At 55.2% G+C, this 22416-nt stretch overlaps 1 protein-coding gene across 1 annotated transcript in view; it reads right to left on the bottom strand.

Moving 5' to 3' along the window:
• The window catches only part of LOC147086596 (ubiquilin-4-like), a 47090-nt gene that overhangs the window by 7555 nt on the left and 17119 nt on the right, over positions 1–22416 (bottom strand). Inside the window, exons 2-9 of the mRNA XM_085978279.1 lie at positions 17796–18072; positions 13497–13759; positions 10918–11076; positions 9892–10108; positions 7674–7813; positions 3952–4032; positions 884–999; positions 394–619 (exon numbers count right to left, since the gene is read on the bottom strand). Of these exons, the coding sequence (XP_085834405.1) occupies positions 394–619; positions 884–999; positions 3952–4032; positions 7674–7813; positions 9892–10108; positions 10918–11076; positions 13497–13759; positions 17796–18072 (1479 nt within the window). The remainder of the gene's footprint in view (positions 1–393; positions 620–883; positions 1000–3951; positions 4033–7673; positions 7814–9891; positions 10109–10917; positions 11077–13496; positions 13760–17795; positions 18073–22416) is intronic.

The following is a 22416-nucleotide window of genomic DNA, read 5'->3' on the forward strand; positions in this document are numbered from 1 at the left end:
GGAGCAGGGGGAGTTCTCCCCGGTGTCCTGGGCCAATATTGTCCCTCAATCAACATCCAAGGTCAGTATCTCCTCATGGGAGCTTGCTGTGCGCATATTGGCTGCCGCGTTTCCTACATTACAACAGTGACCACACTTCAAAAGTACTTCATTGGCTGTAAAGTGCTTTGGGACATCCTGAGGTGGGGAAAGGCGCTGGAGAAATGCGAGTCTTTAAGTGGTATGGGGGTTACACACTGACTGCAGTTTTAACTGAAGCGAATTGCATTGCATGCAGTCTGGTTCAGTTTCGTCAGCGGTGATCTACAACATTCACTGTGAGAGCACTGCCCCGTTATATTGGCCATCGCGGCATGGTGGGAAAGTCGCGCTCGCTTTAAGCGACGCTCGCCGGCTCCTTACTTGAGCGTTAGCCCCAGCCAACATCTGTAACATCTGCTGCATCAGCTGTTGCTGCGGGTTGCTGCTGCCAGCCCCGGGGACCGTGGGCGTGGCCGGGCTCTCCGAACTCGTGTTGACGCTCCCGGTGCCGGCCGTGGTGGGCGCCGTTGTTGAGGGCGACGATCCGCTGGCCGGGACGCCGAGCCCGCCGACAGAACCGGGGGCGCCAGGGCTGAACCTGAGAACAGAAACACCACGACGTTGACCGTTTACAGCAGGCTTTCCAATCGCCCGTCACTCTACACGGGGTGGGCAGTGCCCACTGCCGCACCCGGGTAAAACTGTGGGCCCGCCCCCCCCGCCAGAACTGCCCGCCCCACCCCCGCCGGAACCGCCCCCCCCTCCCGCCGGAACCGCCCGGACCCCCACACCCCCCGCCGGAACCCCCCCCAGCGCCGGAACCGCCGCCCCGCCCCCCCGCCCACTCCCCCTCGCGCCTTACCCAGGCAGGAGTCCCGGCGCCTCGTTCTGCAGTGTCTGCAGCCCCTGTTGGATCTGGAGCAGGGCCTGCATCGCCCGGGGGTTGGCCATTACCGACAGCACATCAGGATTCTGCATCTGGAAGAGAACAAATCACCTTGTATACAGAGGCTGCACTGTAGAATCTCTCAGCACGGGAGGAGGCCATTCGGCCCATCGTGCCTGTGCCGGCTCTTTGAAAGAGCTCTCCAATTAGTCCCATTCCCCCCTGCTCTTTCCCCACAGCCCTGCAAATATTCCCATTTCAAGTATTTCTCCAATTCCCTTTTGAAAGTCACTATTGAGTCTGCTTCCACCGCCCTTTCGGGCAGCGCATTCCAGATCATAGCCACTGGAAACAGTTTCTCCTGATCTACTCTATCAAAACACCTCCCAATCTTCCCTGAACCTCTGTACTGATCCAAACCCATTCGCTCCGCTTTCTTCGACAGGTGTGGACGGGCTCACTCGGAAATGGCCCGACCTCCCCTGTGCCCGGAGCTTCGTGATGTTCAGGTCGAGTTTCTTTGCGAGCTCCGGCACCCCCCCCCGCTCAGAGGAGGATCTACAGCTGTTGGCCAGAGGTTTCTGCGCCGGTTTATTGGAAGCCGCCATTACAGCTGCATCAGACCAGACACCACGGGGATCAACGGAAGCAGACACAGCAGCCTGCTCAAAGCTTCCCCGTCAAAAGGAATCGCCTCCTGGATACCAGCAGGGAGAAAACACCCCAGAGTGCAAGGAGAGCCTGCCCGCTCCCCCAGACCACAGGGAAAGCCCGCCCGCCCGGAGTGCGGGAGAGCCCGCCCACTCCCCCCAGACCGCAGGGAGAGCCCGCCCACTCCCCCCAGGCCGCAGGGAGAGCCCGCCCACTCCCCCCAGGCCGCAGGGAGAGCCCGCCCACTCCCCCCAGACCGCAGGGAGAGCCCGCCCCCCCAGACCGCAGGGAGAGCCCGCACCCCCCCCCCAGACCGCGGGGAGAGCCCGCCCACTCCCCCCAGACCGCAGGGAGAGCCCGCCCACTCCCCCCAGACCGCAGGGAGAGCCCGCCCACTCCCCCCAGACCGCAGGGAGAGCCCATCGCCCCCCCCAGACCGCGGGGAGAGCCCGCCCACTCCCCCCAGACCGCAGGGAGAGCCCGCCCGCCCCCCAGACCACGGAGAGAGCCCGCCCGCCCCCCAGACCACGGAGAGAGCCCGCCCACTCCCCCCAGACCGCAGGGAGAGCCCATCGCCCCCCCCCAGACCGCGGGGAGAGCCCGCCCACTCCCCCCAGACCGCAGGGAGAGCCCGCCCACTCCCCCCAGACCGCAGGGAAAGCCCGCCCGCCCGGAGTGCGGGGAGAGCCCGCCCACTCCCCCCAGACCGCGGGGAGAGCCCGCCCACTCCCCCCAGACCGCAGGGAGAGCCCGCCCACTCCCCCCAGACCGCAGGGAAAGCCCGCCCGCCCGGAGTGCGGGGAGAGCCCGCCCACTCCCCCCAGACCGCGGGGAGAGCCCGCCCACTCCCCCCAGACCGCAGGGAGAGCCCGCCCACTCCCCCCAGACCGCAGGGAAAGCCCGCCCGCCCGGAGTGCGGGGAGAGCCCGCCCACTCCCCCCAGACCGCGGGGAGAGCCCGCCCACTCCCCCCAGACCGCAGGGAGAGCCCGCCCGCTCCCCCCAGACCGCGGGGAGAGCCCGCCCACTCCCCCCAGACCGCAGGGAGAGCCCGCCCGCCCCCCAGACCGCAGGGAGAGCCCGCCCGCCCCCCAGACCGCGGGGAGAGCCCACCGCCCCCTCAGACCGCGGGGAGAGCCCGCCCACTACCCCCAGACCGCAGGGAGAGCCCGCCCGCCCCCCAGACCACAGGGAGAGCCCACCGCCCCCCCCGGAGTGCAGGGAGTGGCCCTCCCCAGATCCATTTACTTCTCAATTAATCTGGTGTTCAATGTGACAGCTGCCAGTGCTGGAGACCGAACACTTTCCAATTTAATATCAAACTACGTGACACCTCACCCAGCGGTACCGAGTGAAATATCCTCTGTACTACACTAGCAACGGCAGGTACAGCACAGGTTAGATACAGAGTAAAGCTCCCTCTACACTGTCCCATCAAACACTCCCAGGGCAGGTACAGCACAGGTTAGATACAGAGTAAAGCTCCCTCTACACTGTCCCATCAAACACTCCCAGGGCAGGTACAGCACGGGTTAGATACAGAGTAAAGCTCCCTCTACACTGTCCCATCAAACACTCCCAGGGCAGGTACAGCACGGGTTAGATACAGAGTAAAGCTCCCTCTACACTGTCCCGTCAAACACTCCCAGGGCAGGTACAGCACGGGTTAGATACAGAGTAAAATTCCCTCTACACTGTCCCATCAAACACTCCCAGGGCAGGTACAGCACGGGTTAGATACAGAGTAAAGCTCCCTCTACACTGTCCCATCAAACACTCCCAGGGCAGGTACAGCACGGGTTAGATACAGAGTAAAACTCCCTCTACACTGTCCCATCAAACACTCCCAGGGCAGGTACAGCACGGGTTAGATACAGAGTAAAGCTCCCTCTACACTGTCCCATCAAACACTCCCAGGGCAGGTACAGCACGGGTTAGATAGAGTAAAGCTCCCTCTACACTGTCCCATCAAACACTCCCAGGGCAGGTACAGCACGGGTTAGATACAGAGTAAAGCTCCCTCTACACTGTCCCATCAAACACTCCCAGGGCAGGTACAGCACAGGTTAGATACAGAGTAAAGCTCCCTCAACACTGTCCCATCAAACACTCCCAGGGCAGGTACAGCACGGGGTTAGATACAGAGTAAAGCTCCCTCTACACTGTCCCATGTACCCCAACCGCAGACCAGGATAACGCTCCCCCACCCCCAGTAATCCTGACTCCCTCTGAGCAAGTCTGTCAAATCTTTGATGAATTCGGGGCCGCACTCTCTCGGACTGAGACTGCCCGAACTCTCCGCCCCCAAGGGCCGGCAGCCAGCTGCAGAAGGTGACACGCTCTCCTCGAAGGGCCATACCATGTGAGCAACCATTTGGTGAGGATTGGCTTTACCTGCTGCAAGAAGATGGGCAGGAGTCTGAGCTGATCCTGCAGCTGTGTGTTGCCGGCAAATAAGGGATTATTCATCAAAATCTGCAGGGAGGAAAGGAGGTGGAAAAAAGATAATGGTTAGGGGTCAGAGCCACAGCAGCACACAGGAGCACCGGTCACCACCACACTTTAGGAAGGATGTGAAGGCCCTTGAGAGGGTGCGGAGGAGATTTACCAGAATGGTTCCGGTGATGGGGGGATCTTAGCTACAAGGACAGGTTGGAGAAGCTGGATTTGTTTTCATTAGAGCAAAGGAGGTTGAGGGGTGATTTGATCGAGGTGTACAAGATTATGACGGGTTTGGATAGGCTAGACGGGGAAAGGCTGTTCCCACTAGTTGATGGTACAAGGACTAGGGGACACAGATTTAAGGTTTTGGGCGAGAGATACGGGGGGGATGTGAGGAAAAACTTTTTTACGCAGCGAGTGGTGAGGGCCTGGAACTCGCTGGCGACAGAAGTGGTGGAAGCGGAGACACTCGATGTTTTCAAGGGGAGGCTGGATAGGCACTCGAGGGAAATAAACTTGCAGGGCTACGGGGATAGAGCGGGGGAATGGGACTGACTGGATCGCTCTGCAGAGAGCCGGCACGGACTCGATGGGCCGGATGGCCTCCTTCTGTGCCGTTATGGCTCTCCAGCACACAAGAGAAGCGGGGACTGTTGGGCGTCTGGCGTCGGACAACGTAAGATGGGCCGAACGGCCTTCCTCCTGTGTTACCGTCTTGGGAAACCGTCATTCGGTTCGACCATCTTTAGACAGAATCCTAGAAATTTATGGCACAGGAGGCCGCCATTCGGCCCATCGTGTCCGTGCCGGCCGGCAAAGAGCTCTCCAGGCTAATCCCACTTTCCAGCTCTTGGTCCGTAGCCCTGTGGGTTCCTGCACTTCAAGCACATATCCAAGTACTTTTTAAATGTGATGAGGGTTTCTGCCTCTACCACCCTTTCAGGCAGTGAGTTTAAGACCCCGATCACCCTCTGGGTGAAAACAGTTCTTCTCAACTCCCCTCTAATCCTTCTCCCAATTACTTCAAATCTGGTTAGTGGTCTCTCTGGTAGATTGAGATTGTTTGTAAACCCGCGTGCGCGAGACAGACTCCGTCCCCGGTTAGAGGCTGCATCTCAGCCTCTGCCCAGGTACGGATGGGGGGGGTCTCACGGCCCTGCGATTTCTACGGGGGTGCTCCAGGGCGCCCGAGGTGTCGGGAATATTCTTTACGCTGCTTCCCAATTTCTGGCATCGAGCCCCAGTGAAGGGGTAAAACACCCTGTGGTGCCGCTGCCCAGGGCGGGGGGGGAGGGGGAGTGGGTGCCAGGAATTGGCGCCCCTCCCGCGCCGCGATTACGCAGCCGTTAACGGTAACGGGCAGCAAGTGGGGGGGGGGGGGTTGAGGCGACGCAATGTCCCGACAGCAAGCGTGGAACTTGATCCCAGGGGTGCCGCCATTTTGTAAATACATCGGCAGCAGACGATCACTGCAACCATTTGATTTTAAGGCAGGGGTTCTTGGAGGGGGACAGCGACAGCCTCTTCTACACAGCTCTCAGCAGCTGCTGGAGGCAGTACGCCATTGCGAGAAGGGTAAGGCAGCTGGCTACCCGGGGATTGGGGCGGGGAAGGGGAGGTAACGGACGTGGCAGCAGCCGCCCGCTCAGGCCGGTATGAACAACGCAGAGCCATCGCCCTGCCCGGCGCAGAGCGAACGTAATTGGTCCCTTGGGACAGCGCCACCGAACGAAGGGGAGAAACTGGACAACACAGGCACAGGCGCCCCGACAGAACCCGTCTCTCAACGGAGCCGAGAGACGGCGCGATAACGTTTGACGCACAGACTGTTCGACGCACGTTCAGCTGGCATCCAAACGAAGAGACGGGTTTAACATTCCCAGTCGCACAATTGCCACGGTTGTGCTGGTGACGACAACTCATGGCTGAGAAGACAAGAGCAACGGAGCGGGGCCAGTCAGAGCGGGACGAATTGGATGACTGGCGCAGGCAAGACTGGCCAAATGGCCTCCAGCTGTGCTGGATGATCGCACAGAGGCAGCCAGTGCCTTGGACGGCCCATTAATGCTCCGCGCCGGCCACCCGCGCCCCCCAGCTTGCAGCATTAATCAGTCTCGGTCTCAGCCGTGGCTCAGTGGGTAGCACCCTCGACTGAGTCAGAAGGTTGTGGGTTCAAGTCCCACTCCAGAGACTTGAGCACATAAAGCTAGGCTGACACTCCCAGTGCGGCGCCGAGGGAGCGCCGCACGGGCCGGCGCCGGGGGAGCGCCGCACGGGCCGGCGCCGGGGGAGCGCCGCACGGGCCGGCGCCGGGGGAGCGCCGCACGGGCCGGAGCCGGGGGAGGGCCGCACGGGCCGGCGCCGGCGGAGGGCCGCACGGGCCGGCGCCGGCGGAGGGCCGGCACCGAGGGAGCGCCGCACCGGCGGAGGGCCGGCACCGAGGGAGCGCCGCACCGGCGGAGGGCCGGCACCGAGGGAGCGCCGCACCGGCGGAGGGCCGGCACCGAGGGAGCGCCGCACCGGCGGAGGGCCGGCACCGAGGGAGCGCCGCACCGGCGGAGGGCCGGCACCGAGGGAGCGCCGCACCGGCGGAGGGCCGGCACCGAGGGAGCGCCGCACCGGCGGAGGGCCGGCACCGAGGGAGCGCCGCACCGGCGGAGGGCCGGCACCGAGGGAGCGCCGCACCGGCGGAGGGCCGGCACCGAGGGAGCGCCGCACCGGCGGAGGGCCGGCACCGAGGGAGCGCCGCACCGGCGGAGGGCCGGCACCGAGGGAGCGCCGCACCGGCGGAGGGCCGGCACCGAGGGAGCGCCGCACCGGCGGAGGGCCGGCACCGAGGGAGCGCCGCACCGGCGGAGGGCCGGCACCGAGGGAGCGCCGCACCGGCGGAGGGCCGGCACCGAGGGAGCGCCGCACCGGCGGAGGGCCGGCACCGAGGGAGCGCCGCACCGGCGGAGGGCCGGCACCGAGGGAGCGCCGCACCGGCGGAGGGCCGGCACCGAGGGAGCGCCGCACCGGCGGAGGGCCGGCACCGAGGGAGCGCCGCACCGGCGGAGGGCCGGCACCGAGGGAGCGCCGCACCGGCGGAGGGCCGGCACCGAGGGAGCGCCGCACGGCGGAGGGCCGGCACCGAGGGAGCGCACTGTCAGAGGTGCCGTCTTTCGGAGGAGGCGTTAAACCGAGGCCCCGTCTGCTCTCTTGGGTGGATGTAAAAGATCCCACGGCCACTATTGGAAGAAGAGCAGGGGGAGTTCTCCCCGGTGTCCTGAGGCCAATATTTATCCCTCAACCAACATCATTAAAAAACAGATGATCCGGTCATTATCACATTGCTGTTTGTGGGAGCTTGCTGTGCGCAAATTGGCTGCTGCGTTTCCACATTACAACAGTGACCACACTTCAGAAGTACTTCATTGGCTGTAAAGCGCTTTGGGACGTCCTGTGGTCGTGAAAGGTGCGGTAGAAATGCGAGTCCTTTTTTCTCTCAAGCGCGCACTAGCCTGCCGCTAAATTGGGTGACTGGGGAACGGCGGGAACGCGGGTCAGGCAGAGCGCGGCCATCCCTCGGCCCGCGCTCCTGCCGAGCGAGGCTTCACCGAGTGCAGCCCCCGAAGGCGAGGGCGGGCTCTGGGCCAAGGTGAGCGGCGCACTGCTGCGGCCGAGGATTCCGGTACCTGTGAGGCGAGGTCGGGGTTCTGGGAGAGGGACTGCATCATGCTCCTCATGTACGGCGCCGACAGCATGTTCTGTATTAGCTGCGGGTTCTCCGAGATCTGCTGCATTAGGCTCTGCATCCCCGGGCTGTTGAACATTCCTGCAGGGGGGGAAACGGACGAAAATAAATTAAAATCACACGGGAGTGGGGGCCTCGAACCACTGCATGCATCAGTCATTCGGGTGAAGCGGCGCTGTGCCCCCTCCAACGACGAGATATCCTGCCCGAGGACACAGATTTAAGGAGATCCAAAGGCGACGCGAGGAAAAACTTTTTTACGCAGCGAGTGGTTAGGATCTGGAATGCGCTGCCCGAGAGGGTGGTGGAGGCAGACTCAATCGCGGCTTTCAAAAGGGAATTGGATAAGTACCTGAAGAAAAAGAATTTGCAGGGCTACGGGGAAAGGGCGGGGGAGCGGGACTAGCTGAAGTGCTCTTGCAGAGAGCCAGCACGGGCTCGATGGGCCGCATGGCCTCCTCCTGTGCTGTAAGCATTCTGCAATTCCAACGAAGCAACAATCAGCAGGTAGCCGAGGGGACGATCGGTGTCTTCCGACGCAGGTTGCTGCGGTTCCTCAGTGCTTGTATTTACAAGGCTCCTCCTTTCATTCTGCAACGGTTAGAGGTGCCAGAAGCAAGAGCGGCGCTTGCACACCACCTAGAGGCCACCCAGGGATCAGACGTGCTCTGAAGCCCAGGAACAGGCAAGCTGCAATGTCTGTGGCAGGGGGGAAGCGTGGGTAAATGAGACCAGGAGGGCGAGAGATTGGGTGGAGAGAGGGAAATGCAACAGGTGGGCTGGAAGTGGGGGACGCCGAAGCAGGTTAAAGAGATGTTGCACTGATCCAAGGCTGATCTTTTGGAGTTGTAGTTAAGGCACATATTTGGGACATTACAGGAGTTTTACTCTGTATCTAACCCGTGGCTGTACCTGCCCTGAGAGTGTTTGATGGGGACAGTGTAGAGGGAGCTTTACTCTGTATCTAACCCGTGCTGTACCTGCCCTGGGAGGGTTTGATGGGACAGTGTAGAGGGAGCTTTACTCTGTATCTAACCCGTGCTGTACCTGCCCTGGGAGTGTGTGATGGGACAGTGTAGAGGGAGCTTTACTCTGTATCTAACCCTGTGCTGTACCTGCCCTGGGAGTGTTTGATGGGACAGTGTAGAGGGAGCTTTACTCTGTATCTAACCCGTGCTGTACCTGCCCTGGGAGTGTTTGATGGGACAGTGTAGAGGAGCTTTACTCTGTATCTAACCCGTGCTGTACCTGCCCTGGGAGTGTTTGATGGGACAGTGTAGAGGGAGCTTTACTCTGTATCTAACCCGTGCTGTACCTGCCCTGGGATGTTTGATGGGACAGTGTAGAGGGAGCTTTACTCTGTATCTAACCCTGTGCTGTACCTGCTCTGGGAGTGTTTGATGGGACAGTGTAGATGGAGCTTTACTCTGTATCTAACCCGTGCTGTACCTGCCCTGGGAGTGTTTGATGGGACAGTGCAGAGGGAGCTTTACTCTGTATCTAACCCGTGCTGTACCTGCCCTGGGAGTGTTTGATGGGGACAGTGTAGAGGGAGCTTTACACTGTATCTAACCCGTGCTGTACCTGCCCTGGGAGTGTTTGATGGGACAGTGTAGAGGGAGCTTTACTCTGTATCTAACCCGTGCTGTACCTGCCCTGGGAGTGTTTGATGGGACAGTGTAGAGGGAGCTTTACTCTGTATCTAACCCGTGCTGTACCTGCCCTGGGAGTGTTTGATGGGACAGTGTAGAGGGAGCTTTACTCTGTATCTAACCCGTGCTGTACCTGCCCTGGGATGTTTGATGGGACAGTGTAGAGGGAGCTTTACTCTGTATCTAACCCGTGCTGTACCTGCCCTGGGAGTGTTTGATGGGACAGTGTAGATGGAGCTTTACTCTGTATCTAACCCGTGCTGTACCTGCCCTGGGAGTGTTTGATGGGATGGTGTAGATGGAGCTTTACTCTGTATCTAATCCGTGCTGTACCTGCCCCCAAGTGCGCTTGCTGCTGGCATTGGATAACAGGCATGATTTAGGTTCCCCAGTACATTAATCAGCTCCATGAGTAAAAAGACTAAAAGGAGGGCAGACAATTGCCCGATTCTCCTGTGCTACATCACAGAGGCTTTAAGTGGGCTGGCCCACGAGAGAGTTACGTACCGTTCCCTAGGCTCCCTGGGTTGATGCCGAAAGGGTTTGATACGGGCGGCGTTGTCTGGTTCGTGCCGTTTCCGCCCTCGCTGCTGGAGCCGGCGGCCGGGGAGGAGGGGGACGTGGGGACCCAGGGATTAGGCAGGGGCTCCCTGTTCTCGGTCCGCGAGGGCTGGGCGTTACTGTCCGAGCCTCCGCCCAGGGCGGTGAACGGGTTGCCGCCAAACTGGAAAACAAAAAAAAAGTTAAGAGTAGGAAAGGTGATCGCTCTGTCCGGCTTCCGCACACGAGTGGGTGAAAACCAACAAGACACCTCAACTCAACCCCATCTCCACCATCAACACACACTGCACGAAGGTCACCCAGCGATTCCATTCCCGACAGAACACGGGGAAAGGATGGGGGAGGGGAGGATTGACACCTCTGACAGACCTGTACCCACCGGTACTGTACCCCAGTGTTACACAGTGACAGACCTGTACCCACCAGTACTGTACCCGTTATACAGCGACAGACCTGTACCCACCAGTACTGTACCCATTATACAGTGACAGACCTGTACCCACCAGTACTGTACTCGTGTTATAGTGACAGACCTGTACCCACCAGTACTGTACCCCAGTGTTAGTGACAGACCTGTACCCACCAGTACTGTACCCGTTATACAGTGACAGACTTGTACCCACCAGTACTGTACCCCAGTGTTACAGTGACAGACCTGTACCCACCAGTACTGTACCCCAGTGTTATACAGTGACAGACCTGTACCCACCAGTACTGTACCCCAGTGTTATACAGTGACAGACTTGTACCCACCAGTACTGTACCCTTGTTATACAATGACAGACCTGTACCCACCAGTACTGTACCCCAGTGTTATACACTGACAGACCTGAACCCACCAGTACTGTACCCCAGTGTTATACAGCGACAGACCTGTACCCACCAGTACTGTACCCCAGTGTTATACAGTGACTACCCCAGCCCCCTCCTGTGCATGTTGTGGCTCTGCGATTGCCGGTCGGCTGCAGCTACCTGTTCTCTGGCCGCGCTGAACATGGGCTCCTGGATGTCGGTGTACATGCGCCGCAAAGCGTTGTAGCCGCCGGGGATGCTCTCCAGGTTGCTGAGCGCCCGGTCCTGATTCCTCATCATTTCCTGCATCATGGCTGGGTTCCGGGCCAGTTCCATCGTCTACGGGGAGGTGGAGAGACACACACATAGGCCCGGTGAGAGCGTTACTGATTGAAACCGGATTCTCCGAACACACGCACCTACTCGGCTTTAGGAGCAAGGAAGTTTGAGTGCTCGGCATCAACTTGAACCATTTAAACTCGGCCTCAAAACCGACCCATTCGGAACTACCGCTCGTCTCCTCAAAGCACCGACTCCTGCCCCCCAACGTTCCTCTCATTTTTTGGTTGTGCACGGTACCATTAAGCTCATTCAAATTTTCGCCTTTTTTCCCCATTTAAAAGCCATTGAGCCGTTTGCATAGCTTAGCGGGAACGATGCTGCCGTCCCCCCTTTCCCCACACCATAGTCTAGTGGTCACTCTTTACAGGATACCATGGAGTGACTGTTGACCAGTGTGGATTGATCAGAGGCGAGCAAAATTCTGTCCTCACCAAACACTTCTGTGGGACGTTTTTTGGGAGGGGCGGATAGATCGCGGTCAGGAACCTTGGCTTGTTTTAAACCCATCCCTGACCCAGTGCCGGTGGGATGAATACAGACCGGGCCAGGGGAGAGGGGCTATATACAGGAAACTTTGGTTTATCCGGAGGTTGTATGTCCGGAAACCTTGATCTACCGGCAGAAATCAGGAGCCGTTTTGTTAGGTTTTTTTTCTTCTCGTGGCTTTTTTTTCAACAGTCAGGCTCTACAAAGTCTCTGTAGCTTAGCAACAGCTTCAGAGAGACGCTTCCAAGGTACGGGCCGACTGTTTAGAAGCTGTTGCTAAGCAACAGTGTTTGTTGTCAGATACGGAGATGAAAACCTCCGTATGCTTCAACATTAACGCTGGTATGTCCGGCAGTTTTGATAGATCGGCAACAGCTCGGTCCCGTATATAACAAAGTTTCCTGTAAATGCAAATTGTTGTCGATTCACAGCGCAGGTTCCTGTCCCCATACACCAGTTGCACGTGTCCCTCTTGGTCACCTGTCCTAATAATACTGATGAAGACGTTGGAGCTAATATAGGTCGGCGAGCACAGGGGTGATGGGTGAACGGGACTCGGTGCGGGTTAGGACACGGGGCAGCAGAGTTTGGGATGAGCTGAAGTTTATGGAGGGTGGATGATGGGAAGCTGGGCCCGGAGAGCGTTGGAATAGTCGGGAGTCTGGAGCTGAGAGGCTGGGATGAGGGTTTCAGCAGCGGATGAGCTGAGGCAGGGGCGGAGACGGGAGATGTCACAGAGGTGGAAGCAGGCGGTCATGGTGATGGAGCGGATACGGGGTCGGAAGCTCAGCTCAGGGTCGAATACAGGAGCAAGGATGTCTTACTACAGTTATACAGGGCCTTGGTGAGACCACACCTGGGGTACTGTGTGCAGTTTTGGTCTCCTTACCTAAGAAAGGATATACTTGCCATAGAGGGAGTGCAGCGAAGGTTCACCAGACTGATTCCTGGGATGGCAGGACTGTCCCATGAGGAGAGATTGGGTCAAATGGGCCTGTATTCACTGGAGTTTAGAAGAATGAGAGGGGATCTCATTGAAACGTATAAAAGTCTGACAGGGCTAGACAGACTGGATGTTTCCCCTGGCTAGGGGGGTCTAGGACGAGGGGTCACAGTCTCAGGATACGGGGTAGGACATTTAGGACTGAGATGAGGAGAAATTTCTTCACTCAGAGGGTGGTGAACCTGTGGAATTCTCTACCACAGAAGGCTGTGGAGGCCAAGTCACTGAATATATTTAAGGAGATAGATTTCTAGACACAAAAGGCATCAAGGGGTATGGGGAGAGAGCGGGAATATGGTATTGAGATAGAGGATCAGCCATGATCATATTGAATGGCGGAGCAGGCTCGAAGGGCCAAATGGCCGACTCCTGCTCCTATTTTTCCATGTTTCTATGTTTCTAACCTGAGCATACAGCAGAAATATAATTGAAGGGACACCATAAGTTGCCGTGTGACGCCTGGTTTCACTAGTTAGCAGTCCTGCCCTCTCTGGTAAGCCGTAGTCAACAGTTCCCAAGCTGCATCTGACGTACTAGTCAGTGAGAATATGGGCAACAAATAGCCCCCTTCCAGGGGGCCACGGATTCTTCAAAGCAGTTTTGTTCCCCGCAAGGAAGTCACACCAGGCCAAATAAACAGTTCGGACAGCCATATTAGAAACTGCAACAGCCTGCCGAAGTTATGGGGACAGGGGGGGAGGGGGGACGACAGCGGGAGGGGAGGGGAGGTGGTGCCTGGGGCCAGAATTATAGGAAACTACCCTCCCTCGGGGTCTCACCACTGGCACAGCTTTTCCCGGGGCCTCGGGCGCAGCGGCAGTTCCGGCCATTTATCCCGTTGAGCGCCATCTGCCGGACTCCTCGTTCAATCAAATGACAAGCGGGGGGGTTAGCAGGATTGAGCAAGGAGACTGAAGGGGCCCCTCACCTGTCTCATCAACTCGGGGTTGTTTAGCATGTGGCTGATCTCCGGGTTCCTCTCCATCAGCTGCTGCATCTGAGGGTTGGCCATGATCATCTGCCTCATGAGGTCCGGGTTGGACATCATGTTTTGGACGAAGGGATTCTCCATGATCTGGGCCAGCATGTCCGGGTTCGACATCAGCTGCCGCTGCATCTGCTGCTGCAGCTCCATGAAGTTGGCCGAGCCCATTCCCAGGCTTCCCAGGCCAGGAATGCCACCGAATCCAGCTGCAAAAAAAAAACACACACCACACGGGGAACAACGGTCACTGCAGAGACTGTACAGCACAGAAACAGGCCATTCGGCCCAACCAGTCCATGCCGGTGTTTATGCTCCACACCAGCCTCCTCCCACCCCTCTTCATCTCACCCCATCAGCATATCCTTCTATTCCTTTCTCCCGCATGTGTTTATCCAGCTTCCCCTCAAATGCAGTAGTGTGGCGGAACCACTAAGGGCCTCCGATCAATTGTATATAATTCCCTTTAAAAATATGTTAGCTATAGCCTGAGTCTGTATCTTTGTTTTCACTGTTTACATGTGCAGAGCGCGATCACTTTAATAGCGCGGGTAAACGCGATGACGTCACGCCGTCCATCACGTGATCCCCCACTGGCGGGAAAAACGCGATGACGTCATGACGTCAGCCACGGGACCGCCCTGGCAGTCCTCGTGGAGCCTCCGAACTGACTAGACCTGTAGTCGATGTTCTCCTGTAGTTATCCGTTAAACTCTGTTAGTTTTCATTAAACCTCGTTTATTTGATCGCCTGAGTGGGCCTCAGTCTTTTGGATAGGAACTAGACATTCCTACATTGGCAAAATACTGCGGATGCTGGAAATCTGAAACAGAAAACGCTGGAAAAACTCAGCAGGCCAGGCAGCATCCGTGGAGAGAGCAACGGAGTTAACGTTTCAGGTCGAAGACCTTGCGGCAGAACTGGAAACAAGCAGGAAAAGGAAGATTTTAAAGCAGGTTTGGGGGCTGGGAAAGGGGGGAGGAGATGAAAGAACAAAAGGGAAGGTCTGTGATAGGATGGAAGGCAGGAGAAGAAAAGAGACATTAAGAGATATTCAAGGCGAGAGGAGATGGTAATGGGACAGGTTAAGAAACAAAGGATGGCTCGAGATGGAGTGTGCAGCTGTCCTTCATTCTGCCAGCACAATTCACACTCCATCGAGAGAGTTTCTCGGTTTCTCTCTCCACTGATGCTGCCTGGCCTGCTGAGTTTTTCCAGCGTTTGCTGTTGTTATTCCCCTTCAATGTATCTCTGCTCTTCGCCTCAGCCACTCCCTGTGGGAGCGAGTTCCACATTCTCACCACTCGCTGGGTAAAGAGGTTTCTCCTGAATTCTCTATTGGATTTATTAGTGACTCTCTTATATTGATGGCCCCGAATGGAAACATCTTCTCTACGTCTACCCTATCGAACCTTTTTATTGAAGTGCTGAAGGCCTCCAACAGGTCACCCCTCAGTCTTCTAATTTCGAAAGAGAGCCCCAAGCCTGTTCAGTCTTTCCTGATAGTTGTAATTAGCCTGTGTACCTTTACGGAGGACACAAGCACACACAGACCGGAAGACACTCAGCCTGCTCACCTCTCTCCAATTCTCTCCCCTCAAGGACTACTGGCTGCTCTATGGTATAGAAACATAGAAGATAGGAGCAGGAGTAGGCCATTCGGCCCCTCGAGCCCGCTCCACCATTTAATGAGATCATGGCTGATCATCCAAATTCAGTACCCTGTCCCTGCTTTCTCCCCATATCCCTTGATCCCTTTAGCCTCAAGAAATATATCCAACTCCTTCTTGAATATATTTAATGAATTGGCCTCAACTGCCTTCTGTGGTAGAGAATTCCACAGGTTCACCACTCTCTGGGTGAAGAAATTCCTCCTCATCTCTGTCCTAAATGGCTTACCCCTTATCCTTAGACTGTGACCCCTGGTTCTGGACTCCCCCGCCATCGGGAACATCCTTCCTGCATCTAGTCTGTCTAGTCCTGTTAGAATTTTATAAGCTTCAATGAGTATCTCACTCAAGTGATCGTCAGTCACGGACCGAGGTAGTAGATCCCAATAGGCCGCTCAACGCTGGAGGGCACCATTGTCATGTTCGAGCCAGTCCTCACTCAATACCCACGTGCGTTGATAGCGATCAGGAGAAGGAACCCTGGTTTATTTCAACCACCCTTTCTCGCTGAGAGGCAGTGTGACCAATTTTAACGATTGCCCCCATCAGAGATCGGCACAAAAATCCCTTCCCTCTGTCCCCGCGCTTCTGTACGTCTCCCACTCTGTGTCCTTCTCACAACTTAGGTCACAGCTGGAATACTGTGTGCAGTTCTGGTCGCCACACTATAGGAGGGATGTGATTGCATTGGAGAGGGTGCAGCGGAGATTCACCAGGATGTTACCTGGGCTGGAGCGCTTCAGCTATGAAGAGAGACTGGACAGGCTGGGGTTGTTTTCCTTAGAGCAGAGAAGGCTGAGGGGGGGGGGGACCTGACTGAGGTGCACAAAATTATGAGGGGCATAGATAGGGTAGATAGAAAGGAACTTTTCCCCTTAGTAGAGGGGTCAATAACCAGGGGGCATAGTTTCAGGGTAAGGGGGCAGGAGGTTTCGAAGGGATTTGAGGAAGAACTTTTTCACCCAGAGGGTGGTTGGAATCTGGAACTCACTGCCTGAAAGGGTGGTAGAGGCAGGAACCCTCACAACATTCAAGAAGCATTTAGATGAGCACTTGAAACGCCACAGCATACAAGGCTACGGACCAAGTGCAGGAAAATGGGATTAGAATAGACAGTTCGAGGAACAGCACCTCATCTTCCGATTAGGCACTTTACAGCCTTCTGGGCTCAATATCGAGTTCAACAATTTCATATCATAACCTCGGCCCCTATCACATATTTATATATTTTTTATTATCCACACTTCTGGTTTGTGCCCTTCCCCCTGTTTCTCTCTCCCACATGGCAGCTGTCTCTCCTTCTGCCAGTGCATTTCACACCTAATCTACAGCCATCCTTTACATAAGAACATAAGAAGTAGGAGCAGGAGTAGGCCATACGGCCCCTCGGGACTGCTCCGCCATTCAATAGGATCATGGCTGATCCGAATCTAGACTCACGTCCACTTCCCTGCCCTCTCCCCGTAACCCCTAATTCCCTTATCAGCTAGGAAACTGTCTATCTCCATTTTAAATTTATTTAATGTTGCAGCTTCCACAGCTCTCTGAGGTAGCAAATTCCATAGATTTACTACCCTCTGAGTGAAGAAGTTTCTCCTCACCTCAGTTTTGAAAGGGCAGCCCCTTATTCTAAGATTATGCCCCCTAGTTCTAGTCTCACCCATCAGTGGAAACATCCTCCCCGCATCCACCCGATCAAGCCCCCTCACAATCTTATATGTTTCGATAAGATCGCCTCTCATTCTTCTGAATTCCAATGAGTGGAGGCCCAACCTACTCAACCTTTCCTCATACGTCAACCCCCTCATCTCCGGAATCAACCGAGTGAACCTTCTCTGAACCGCCTCGAGAGCAAGTATATCTTTTCTTAAATATGGAAACCAAAACTGCACGCAGTATTCCAGGTGTGGCCTCACCAATACCCTGTATAACTGCAGCAAGACTTCCCTGCTTTTATACTCCATCCCCCTTGCAATAAAAGCCAAGATTCCATTGGCCTTCCTGATCACCTGCTGTACCTGCATACTAACCTTCTGTGTTTCATGCACCAGGACCCCCAGATGCCTTTGTACTGTAGCACTTTGCAGTTTCTCTCCATTTAGATAATAACTTGTTTCTCTTGTTTCTTAATCTGTCCTATTACCATCTCGTCTCGCCATGAATATCTCCAAATGTCTCTTTACTTCTCACAGACCTTCCCTTTTGTTCTTTCATCCCCTCCTCCCCCCCCCCTTCCCCAGCCCCCAAACTGCCTTTTGTTTCATTTCCTGCCTTTCCTCTCAGTTCTGACGAAGGGTTTCGACCCGAAACGTTGACTGTTTCTCTCTCCGCGGATGTTGCCCTGGCCTGCTGAGTTTTTCCAGCGTCTTCTGTTGTTATTTTAGAATAGACGGGGCTTGATGGCTGGCGCGGACACGATGGGCCGAAGGGCCTCTTTCTGTGCTGTGTAACTCTAATGACCTTTGTCTTTCTCCCTCTATCCTTCACATCTTTCCCTTCTTCTCTATATCCTTCTCACACCTCTTTTCCCGTTCATAATCAAACTGGCAGCGCTGCACACGACCGCAAAGCTTACATAATACAGACGGCGAGGGAGTGGGTGTTCCTGTTGGAGGTGCTGGGTTGGCCCCACTGCTTGTGCTGGTGGCGGTGCCCGTGGGGGGCTCGGGTCTCGTGCTGGTCTCCTCGGCGCTGGGGGCGCTGGAGGACGTCGACGGCTGAGTGGCGGAGTCCTGGAGCCTGGCGAAGCAAAGCGAGAACGACACGGTCAGCTTGGCGTGGCGAGCGAGCGAGGTGCTTGCCCCGACGATCGCGGTGCACAGTTCAAGGAGGGGCCGCCCCCCCCCCCCCGCCTTCCCACATACAACGAGCGAGCAAAATCAATCCAGGCCCTCGCTCACAGCCCCTGACCCAGAATACCAGCAGTGTTCGAGGCCAGGCAGCAGAACCAACACCCAACCCTGTATACGAGGCAAAATAAGAACGCAAAGGCGGGACGGGAAGAAAAACCATTTGGTGTTGCAAAACTTCTATTCCCATTTGTTTTCTATCCGAGAAATCAAGTTTCCCCATTAACAGCATCACACTCCCAGGGCAGGTACACACGGGTTAGATACAGAGTAAAGCTCCCTCTACACTGTCCCATCAAACACTCCCAGGGCAGGTACAGCACGGGTTAGATACAGAATAAAGTTACCTCTACACTGTCCCATCAAACACTGCCAGGGCAGGTACAGCACGGGTTAGATACAGAGTAAAGCTCCCTCTACACTGTCCCATCAAACACTCCCAGGGCAGGTACAGCACGGGTTAGATACAGAGTAAAGCTCCCTCTACACTGTCCCATCAAACACTGCCAGGGCAGGTACAGCACGGGGTTAGATACAGAGTAAAGCTCCCTCTACACTGTCCCATCACACACTCCGGAAGGTGCGGACCGGGGAGGGAGCACAGCGAGAGCGGAACAGTTAAAAGGAGCGACAGCAACTCAACAGAGGCAGTTTTTGAAAAAGTGACATCAAGAGTAAAAAAAAGGGACATTGGCACAAGGGAAGGAGCTGATTGGGGAGTAGCTGGGGAGTGTTTTTTGTTAAGTTTTAAGTTTATTTCTGCTGGGTTAGTTCTTAGTCTATTAAATAGATACATGGCAGGGCAGCTCAGTCCCGTGGAGTGCACATTCTGTGCCATGTGGGAAGTCCTGGACGCTTCGCGTAGCCTGGACGACCACATGAGCGGGAAGTGTCGCCAGTTACAGCAACTTGAGCGGCGGCTGGAGTCAGTGCGGTGCATCCGCGAGGCTGAGAGTTACGTGGATAGCACGTTTCTAGAGTTGGTCACCCCGCAGCTTAAGAGTGTGCAGGCAGAGAGGGAATGGGTGACCACCAGGCAGAAGAGGAGGGCCAGGCAGGTAGTGCAGGAGTCCCCGGAGTGCATCGCACTCTCCAACCAGCATTGTGTTCTGGTGAGGGCGATTGTTCCTCTGGGGAGTGCAGCCAGAGTCAAGTCTACGGCACCACGGGTGGCTCAGCTGCACAGAGGGGGAGGAAAAAGAGTGGAAGAGCAATAGTGATCGGGGATTCGATAGTTAGGGGAACAGACAGGCGTTTCTGCGGCCGTAGACGTGACTCCAGGATGGTATGTTGCCTCCCTGGTGCCGGGGTCAAGGATGTCACTGAGCAGCTGCAGGACACTCTGATTGTGAGGGGGGGAGGGTGAACAGCCAGAGGTCGTTGTCCATATCGGTACCAACGACATAGGCAGAAAGAGGGATGAGGTCCTGCAGGCAGAGTTTAGGGAGCTAGGAAAGAGATTAAAAAGCAGGACCTCAAAGGTGGTCATCTCTGGATTACTCCCGGTGCCACGTGCTAGTGAGTACAGGAATAGGAGGATAGGGCAGATGAATGCGTGGCTGGAGAGATGGTGCAGGAGGGAGGGCTTTAGATTCCTGAGGCATTGGGACCGTTTCTGGGGACGGTGGGACCTGTACAAGCCGGACGGGTTACACCTCAACAGAGCCGGGACCAATATTCTCGCGGGGAGGTTTGCTAGTGCTGTTGGGGAGGGTGTAAACTAGCTTGGCAGGGGATGGGCAGCAGCATCTAGGAGTAGAAAAGAGGAATAAGGTGCATAAAAGAGTGAGTGTGTTGGATAGTACTGGAGAAGATAGTCTGCTCCTATCTAATGTGGTACTAAGAAAAATTCAAAAATGGGTTTAACAATGGGTGTATGTAAACGCACAAAGTGTGGCGAATAAGGTTGGTGAGCTACAAGCACAATTAGCCGTGTGGCAATATGATGTTGTGGCAATAATGGAAACGTGGCTTAAAAACAGTGAGAACTGGGCACTTAGTATTCAAGGGCACAAGGTGTTCAGAAAAGATAGGGAAGGAAAAAAGGGAGGTGGGGTGGCAGTGCTGATTAAGGAAGACATTGTAGTGTTGGAAAGGGAGGATGTCCTTGAGGGGACAAGGACAGAATCCATTTGGTTAGAGTTGAGGAGCAAAAAGGGTCTGATCACGCTATTGGGGGTATTCTATAGGCTTCCAAATAGTGAGAGGGAGGGAGAGGAGCAAATCTGCAGGGAAATCGCAGAGATATGCAAGAGCTATAGAGTGGTGATATTGGGGGACTTTAATCACCCAAATATCGATTGGGATAATGCTAGGGTAAAGGGAAAGGAGGGGGAGGAATTTCTGAAATGTGTTCAGGAGAATTTTCTTGACCAGTATGTTCTTGGCCCAACTAGGAAGGAGGCATTGCTGGATCTGGTGCTGGGGAATGAGGTGGGCCAGGTCGACCGAGTGTCTGTGGGAGAACACTTGGGTACGAGTGATCATCGTATCATAAGATTTAGATTAGCAATGGAGAGGAGCGAGGAACAATCTAGAGTGGAACTTCTAAACTGGAATAGGGCTAACTTCAATGGGGTGCGAAAGGATCTAGCCAGAGTAAAATGGAACCAAAGACTGACAGGAAAAACTAACGGAACAATGGGAGATCTTTAAGGAGAGTCCATTATAAAAGATGTAATAGCAGAGCACTTGGAAAACAGTGACAGGATCGGACAAAGTCAACATGGATTTACAAAAGGTAAATCGTGCTTGACTAATCTACTGGAATTTTTGAGGATGTAACTGGTAAAATAGATAAGGGAGAACCAGTGGATGTGGTGTATTTGGACTTTCAGAAGGCTTTCGATAAGGTCCTGCATAAGATTTAGCGTGTAAAGTTAAAGCACATGGGATTGGGGGTAAGGTACTGACTTGGATAGAGAACTGGTTGGCAGACAGGAAGCAAAGAGTTGGAATAAACGGGTCTTTTTCCGAGTGGCAGACAGTGACTAGTGGGGTACCGCAGGGATCGGTGCTAGGACCCCAGCTATTCACAATATATATTAATGATCTAGACGAGGGAACTAGATGCAATATCTCCAAGTTTGCAGACGACACAAAGCTGGGTGGGCGTATGTGCTGTGAGGAGGATGCCGAGAAACTCCAGTATGATTTGGACAGGTTGGGTGATTGGGCAGATGCAGTATAATGTGGATAAATGCGAGGTTATCCACTTTGGTGGCAAAAACAGGAAGGCAGATTATCTGAACGGCAATAGATTGGGAGAAGGGGAAGTGCAACGAGACCTGGGTGTCCTTGTGCACCAGTCGCTGAAGGTAAGCATGCAGGTGCAGCAGGCGGTTAAGGCAAATGGTATGTTGGCCTTCGTAGCGAGAGGGTTTGAGTACAGGAACAAGGATGTCTTGCTGCAGTTGTACAGTGCCTTGGTGAGACCACATCTTGAGTATTGTGTGCAGTTTTGGTCGCCTTATCTGAGGAAGGATGTTCTTGCCATGGAGGGAGTGCAGCGAAGATTCACCAGACTGATACCTGGGATGGCAGGAATGAGACAATATGAGGAGAGATTGGGCTTATATTCGCTGGAGTTTAGAAGAATGAGAGGGGATATCATTGAAACTTATAAAATTCTAACAGGGCTCGACAGACTAGATGCAGGAAGGATGTTCCCGATGGCGGGGGAGTCCAGAACCAGGGGTCACAGTCTAAGGATAAGGGGTAAGCCATTTAGGACTGAGACGAGGAGGAATATCTTCACCCAGAGAGTGGTGAACCTGTGCAATTCTCTACCACAGAAGACAGTTGAGGCCAACTTATTAAATATATTCAAGAAGGAGTTAGATATATTTCTTAAGGCTAAAGGGATCAAGGGATATGGGGAGAAGGCAGGGACAGGGTACTGAATTTGGATGATCATAGAAACACAGAAGATAGGAGCAGGAGTAGGCCATTCGGCCCCTCGAGCCTGCTCCGCCATTCAATGAGATCATGGCTGATCATTCAAATTCAGTACCCTGTCCCTGCCTTCTCCCCATATCCCTTGATCCCTTTAGCCTTCAGAAATATATCCAACTCCTTCTTGAATATATTTAATGAATTGGCCTCAACTGCCTTGTGGTAGAGAATGCCACAGGTTCACCACTCTCTGGGTGAAGAAATTCCTCCTCATCTCAGTCCTAAATGGCTTACCCTTTATCCTTAGACTGTGACCCCTGGTTCTGGACTCCCCGACCATCGGGAACATCCTTCCTGCATCTAGTCTGTCCAGTCCTGTTACAATTTTATAAGTTCAATGAGATCGCCTCTCATTCTTCTAAACTCCAGCAAACATAAGCCCAATCGACCCAA

The sequence above is a fragment of the Somniosus microcephalus genome, unplaced genomic scaffold (genome assembly GCF_052327205.1).
Source record: "Somniosus microcephalus isolate GS21.2 unplaced genomic scaffold, FLI_Smic_1.0 unresolved_chr7, whole genome shotgun sequence".
NCBI classification, from domain to species: Eukaryota; Metazoa; Chordata; class Chondrichthyes; order Squaliformes; family Somniosidae; genus Somniosus; species Somniosus microcephalus.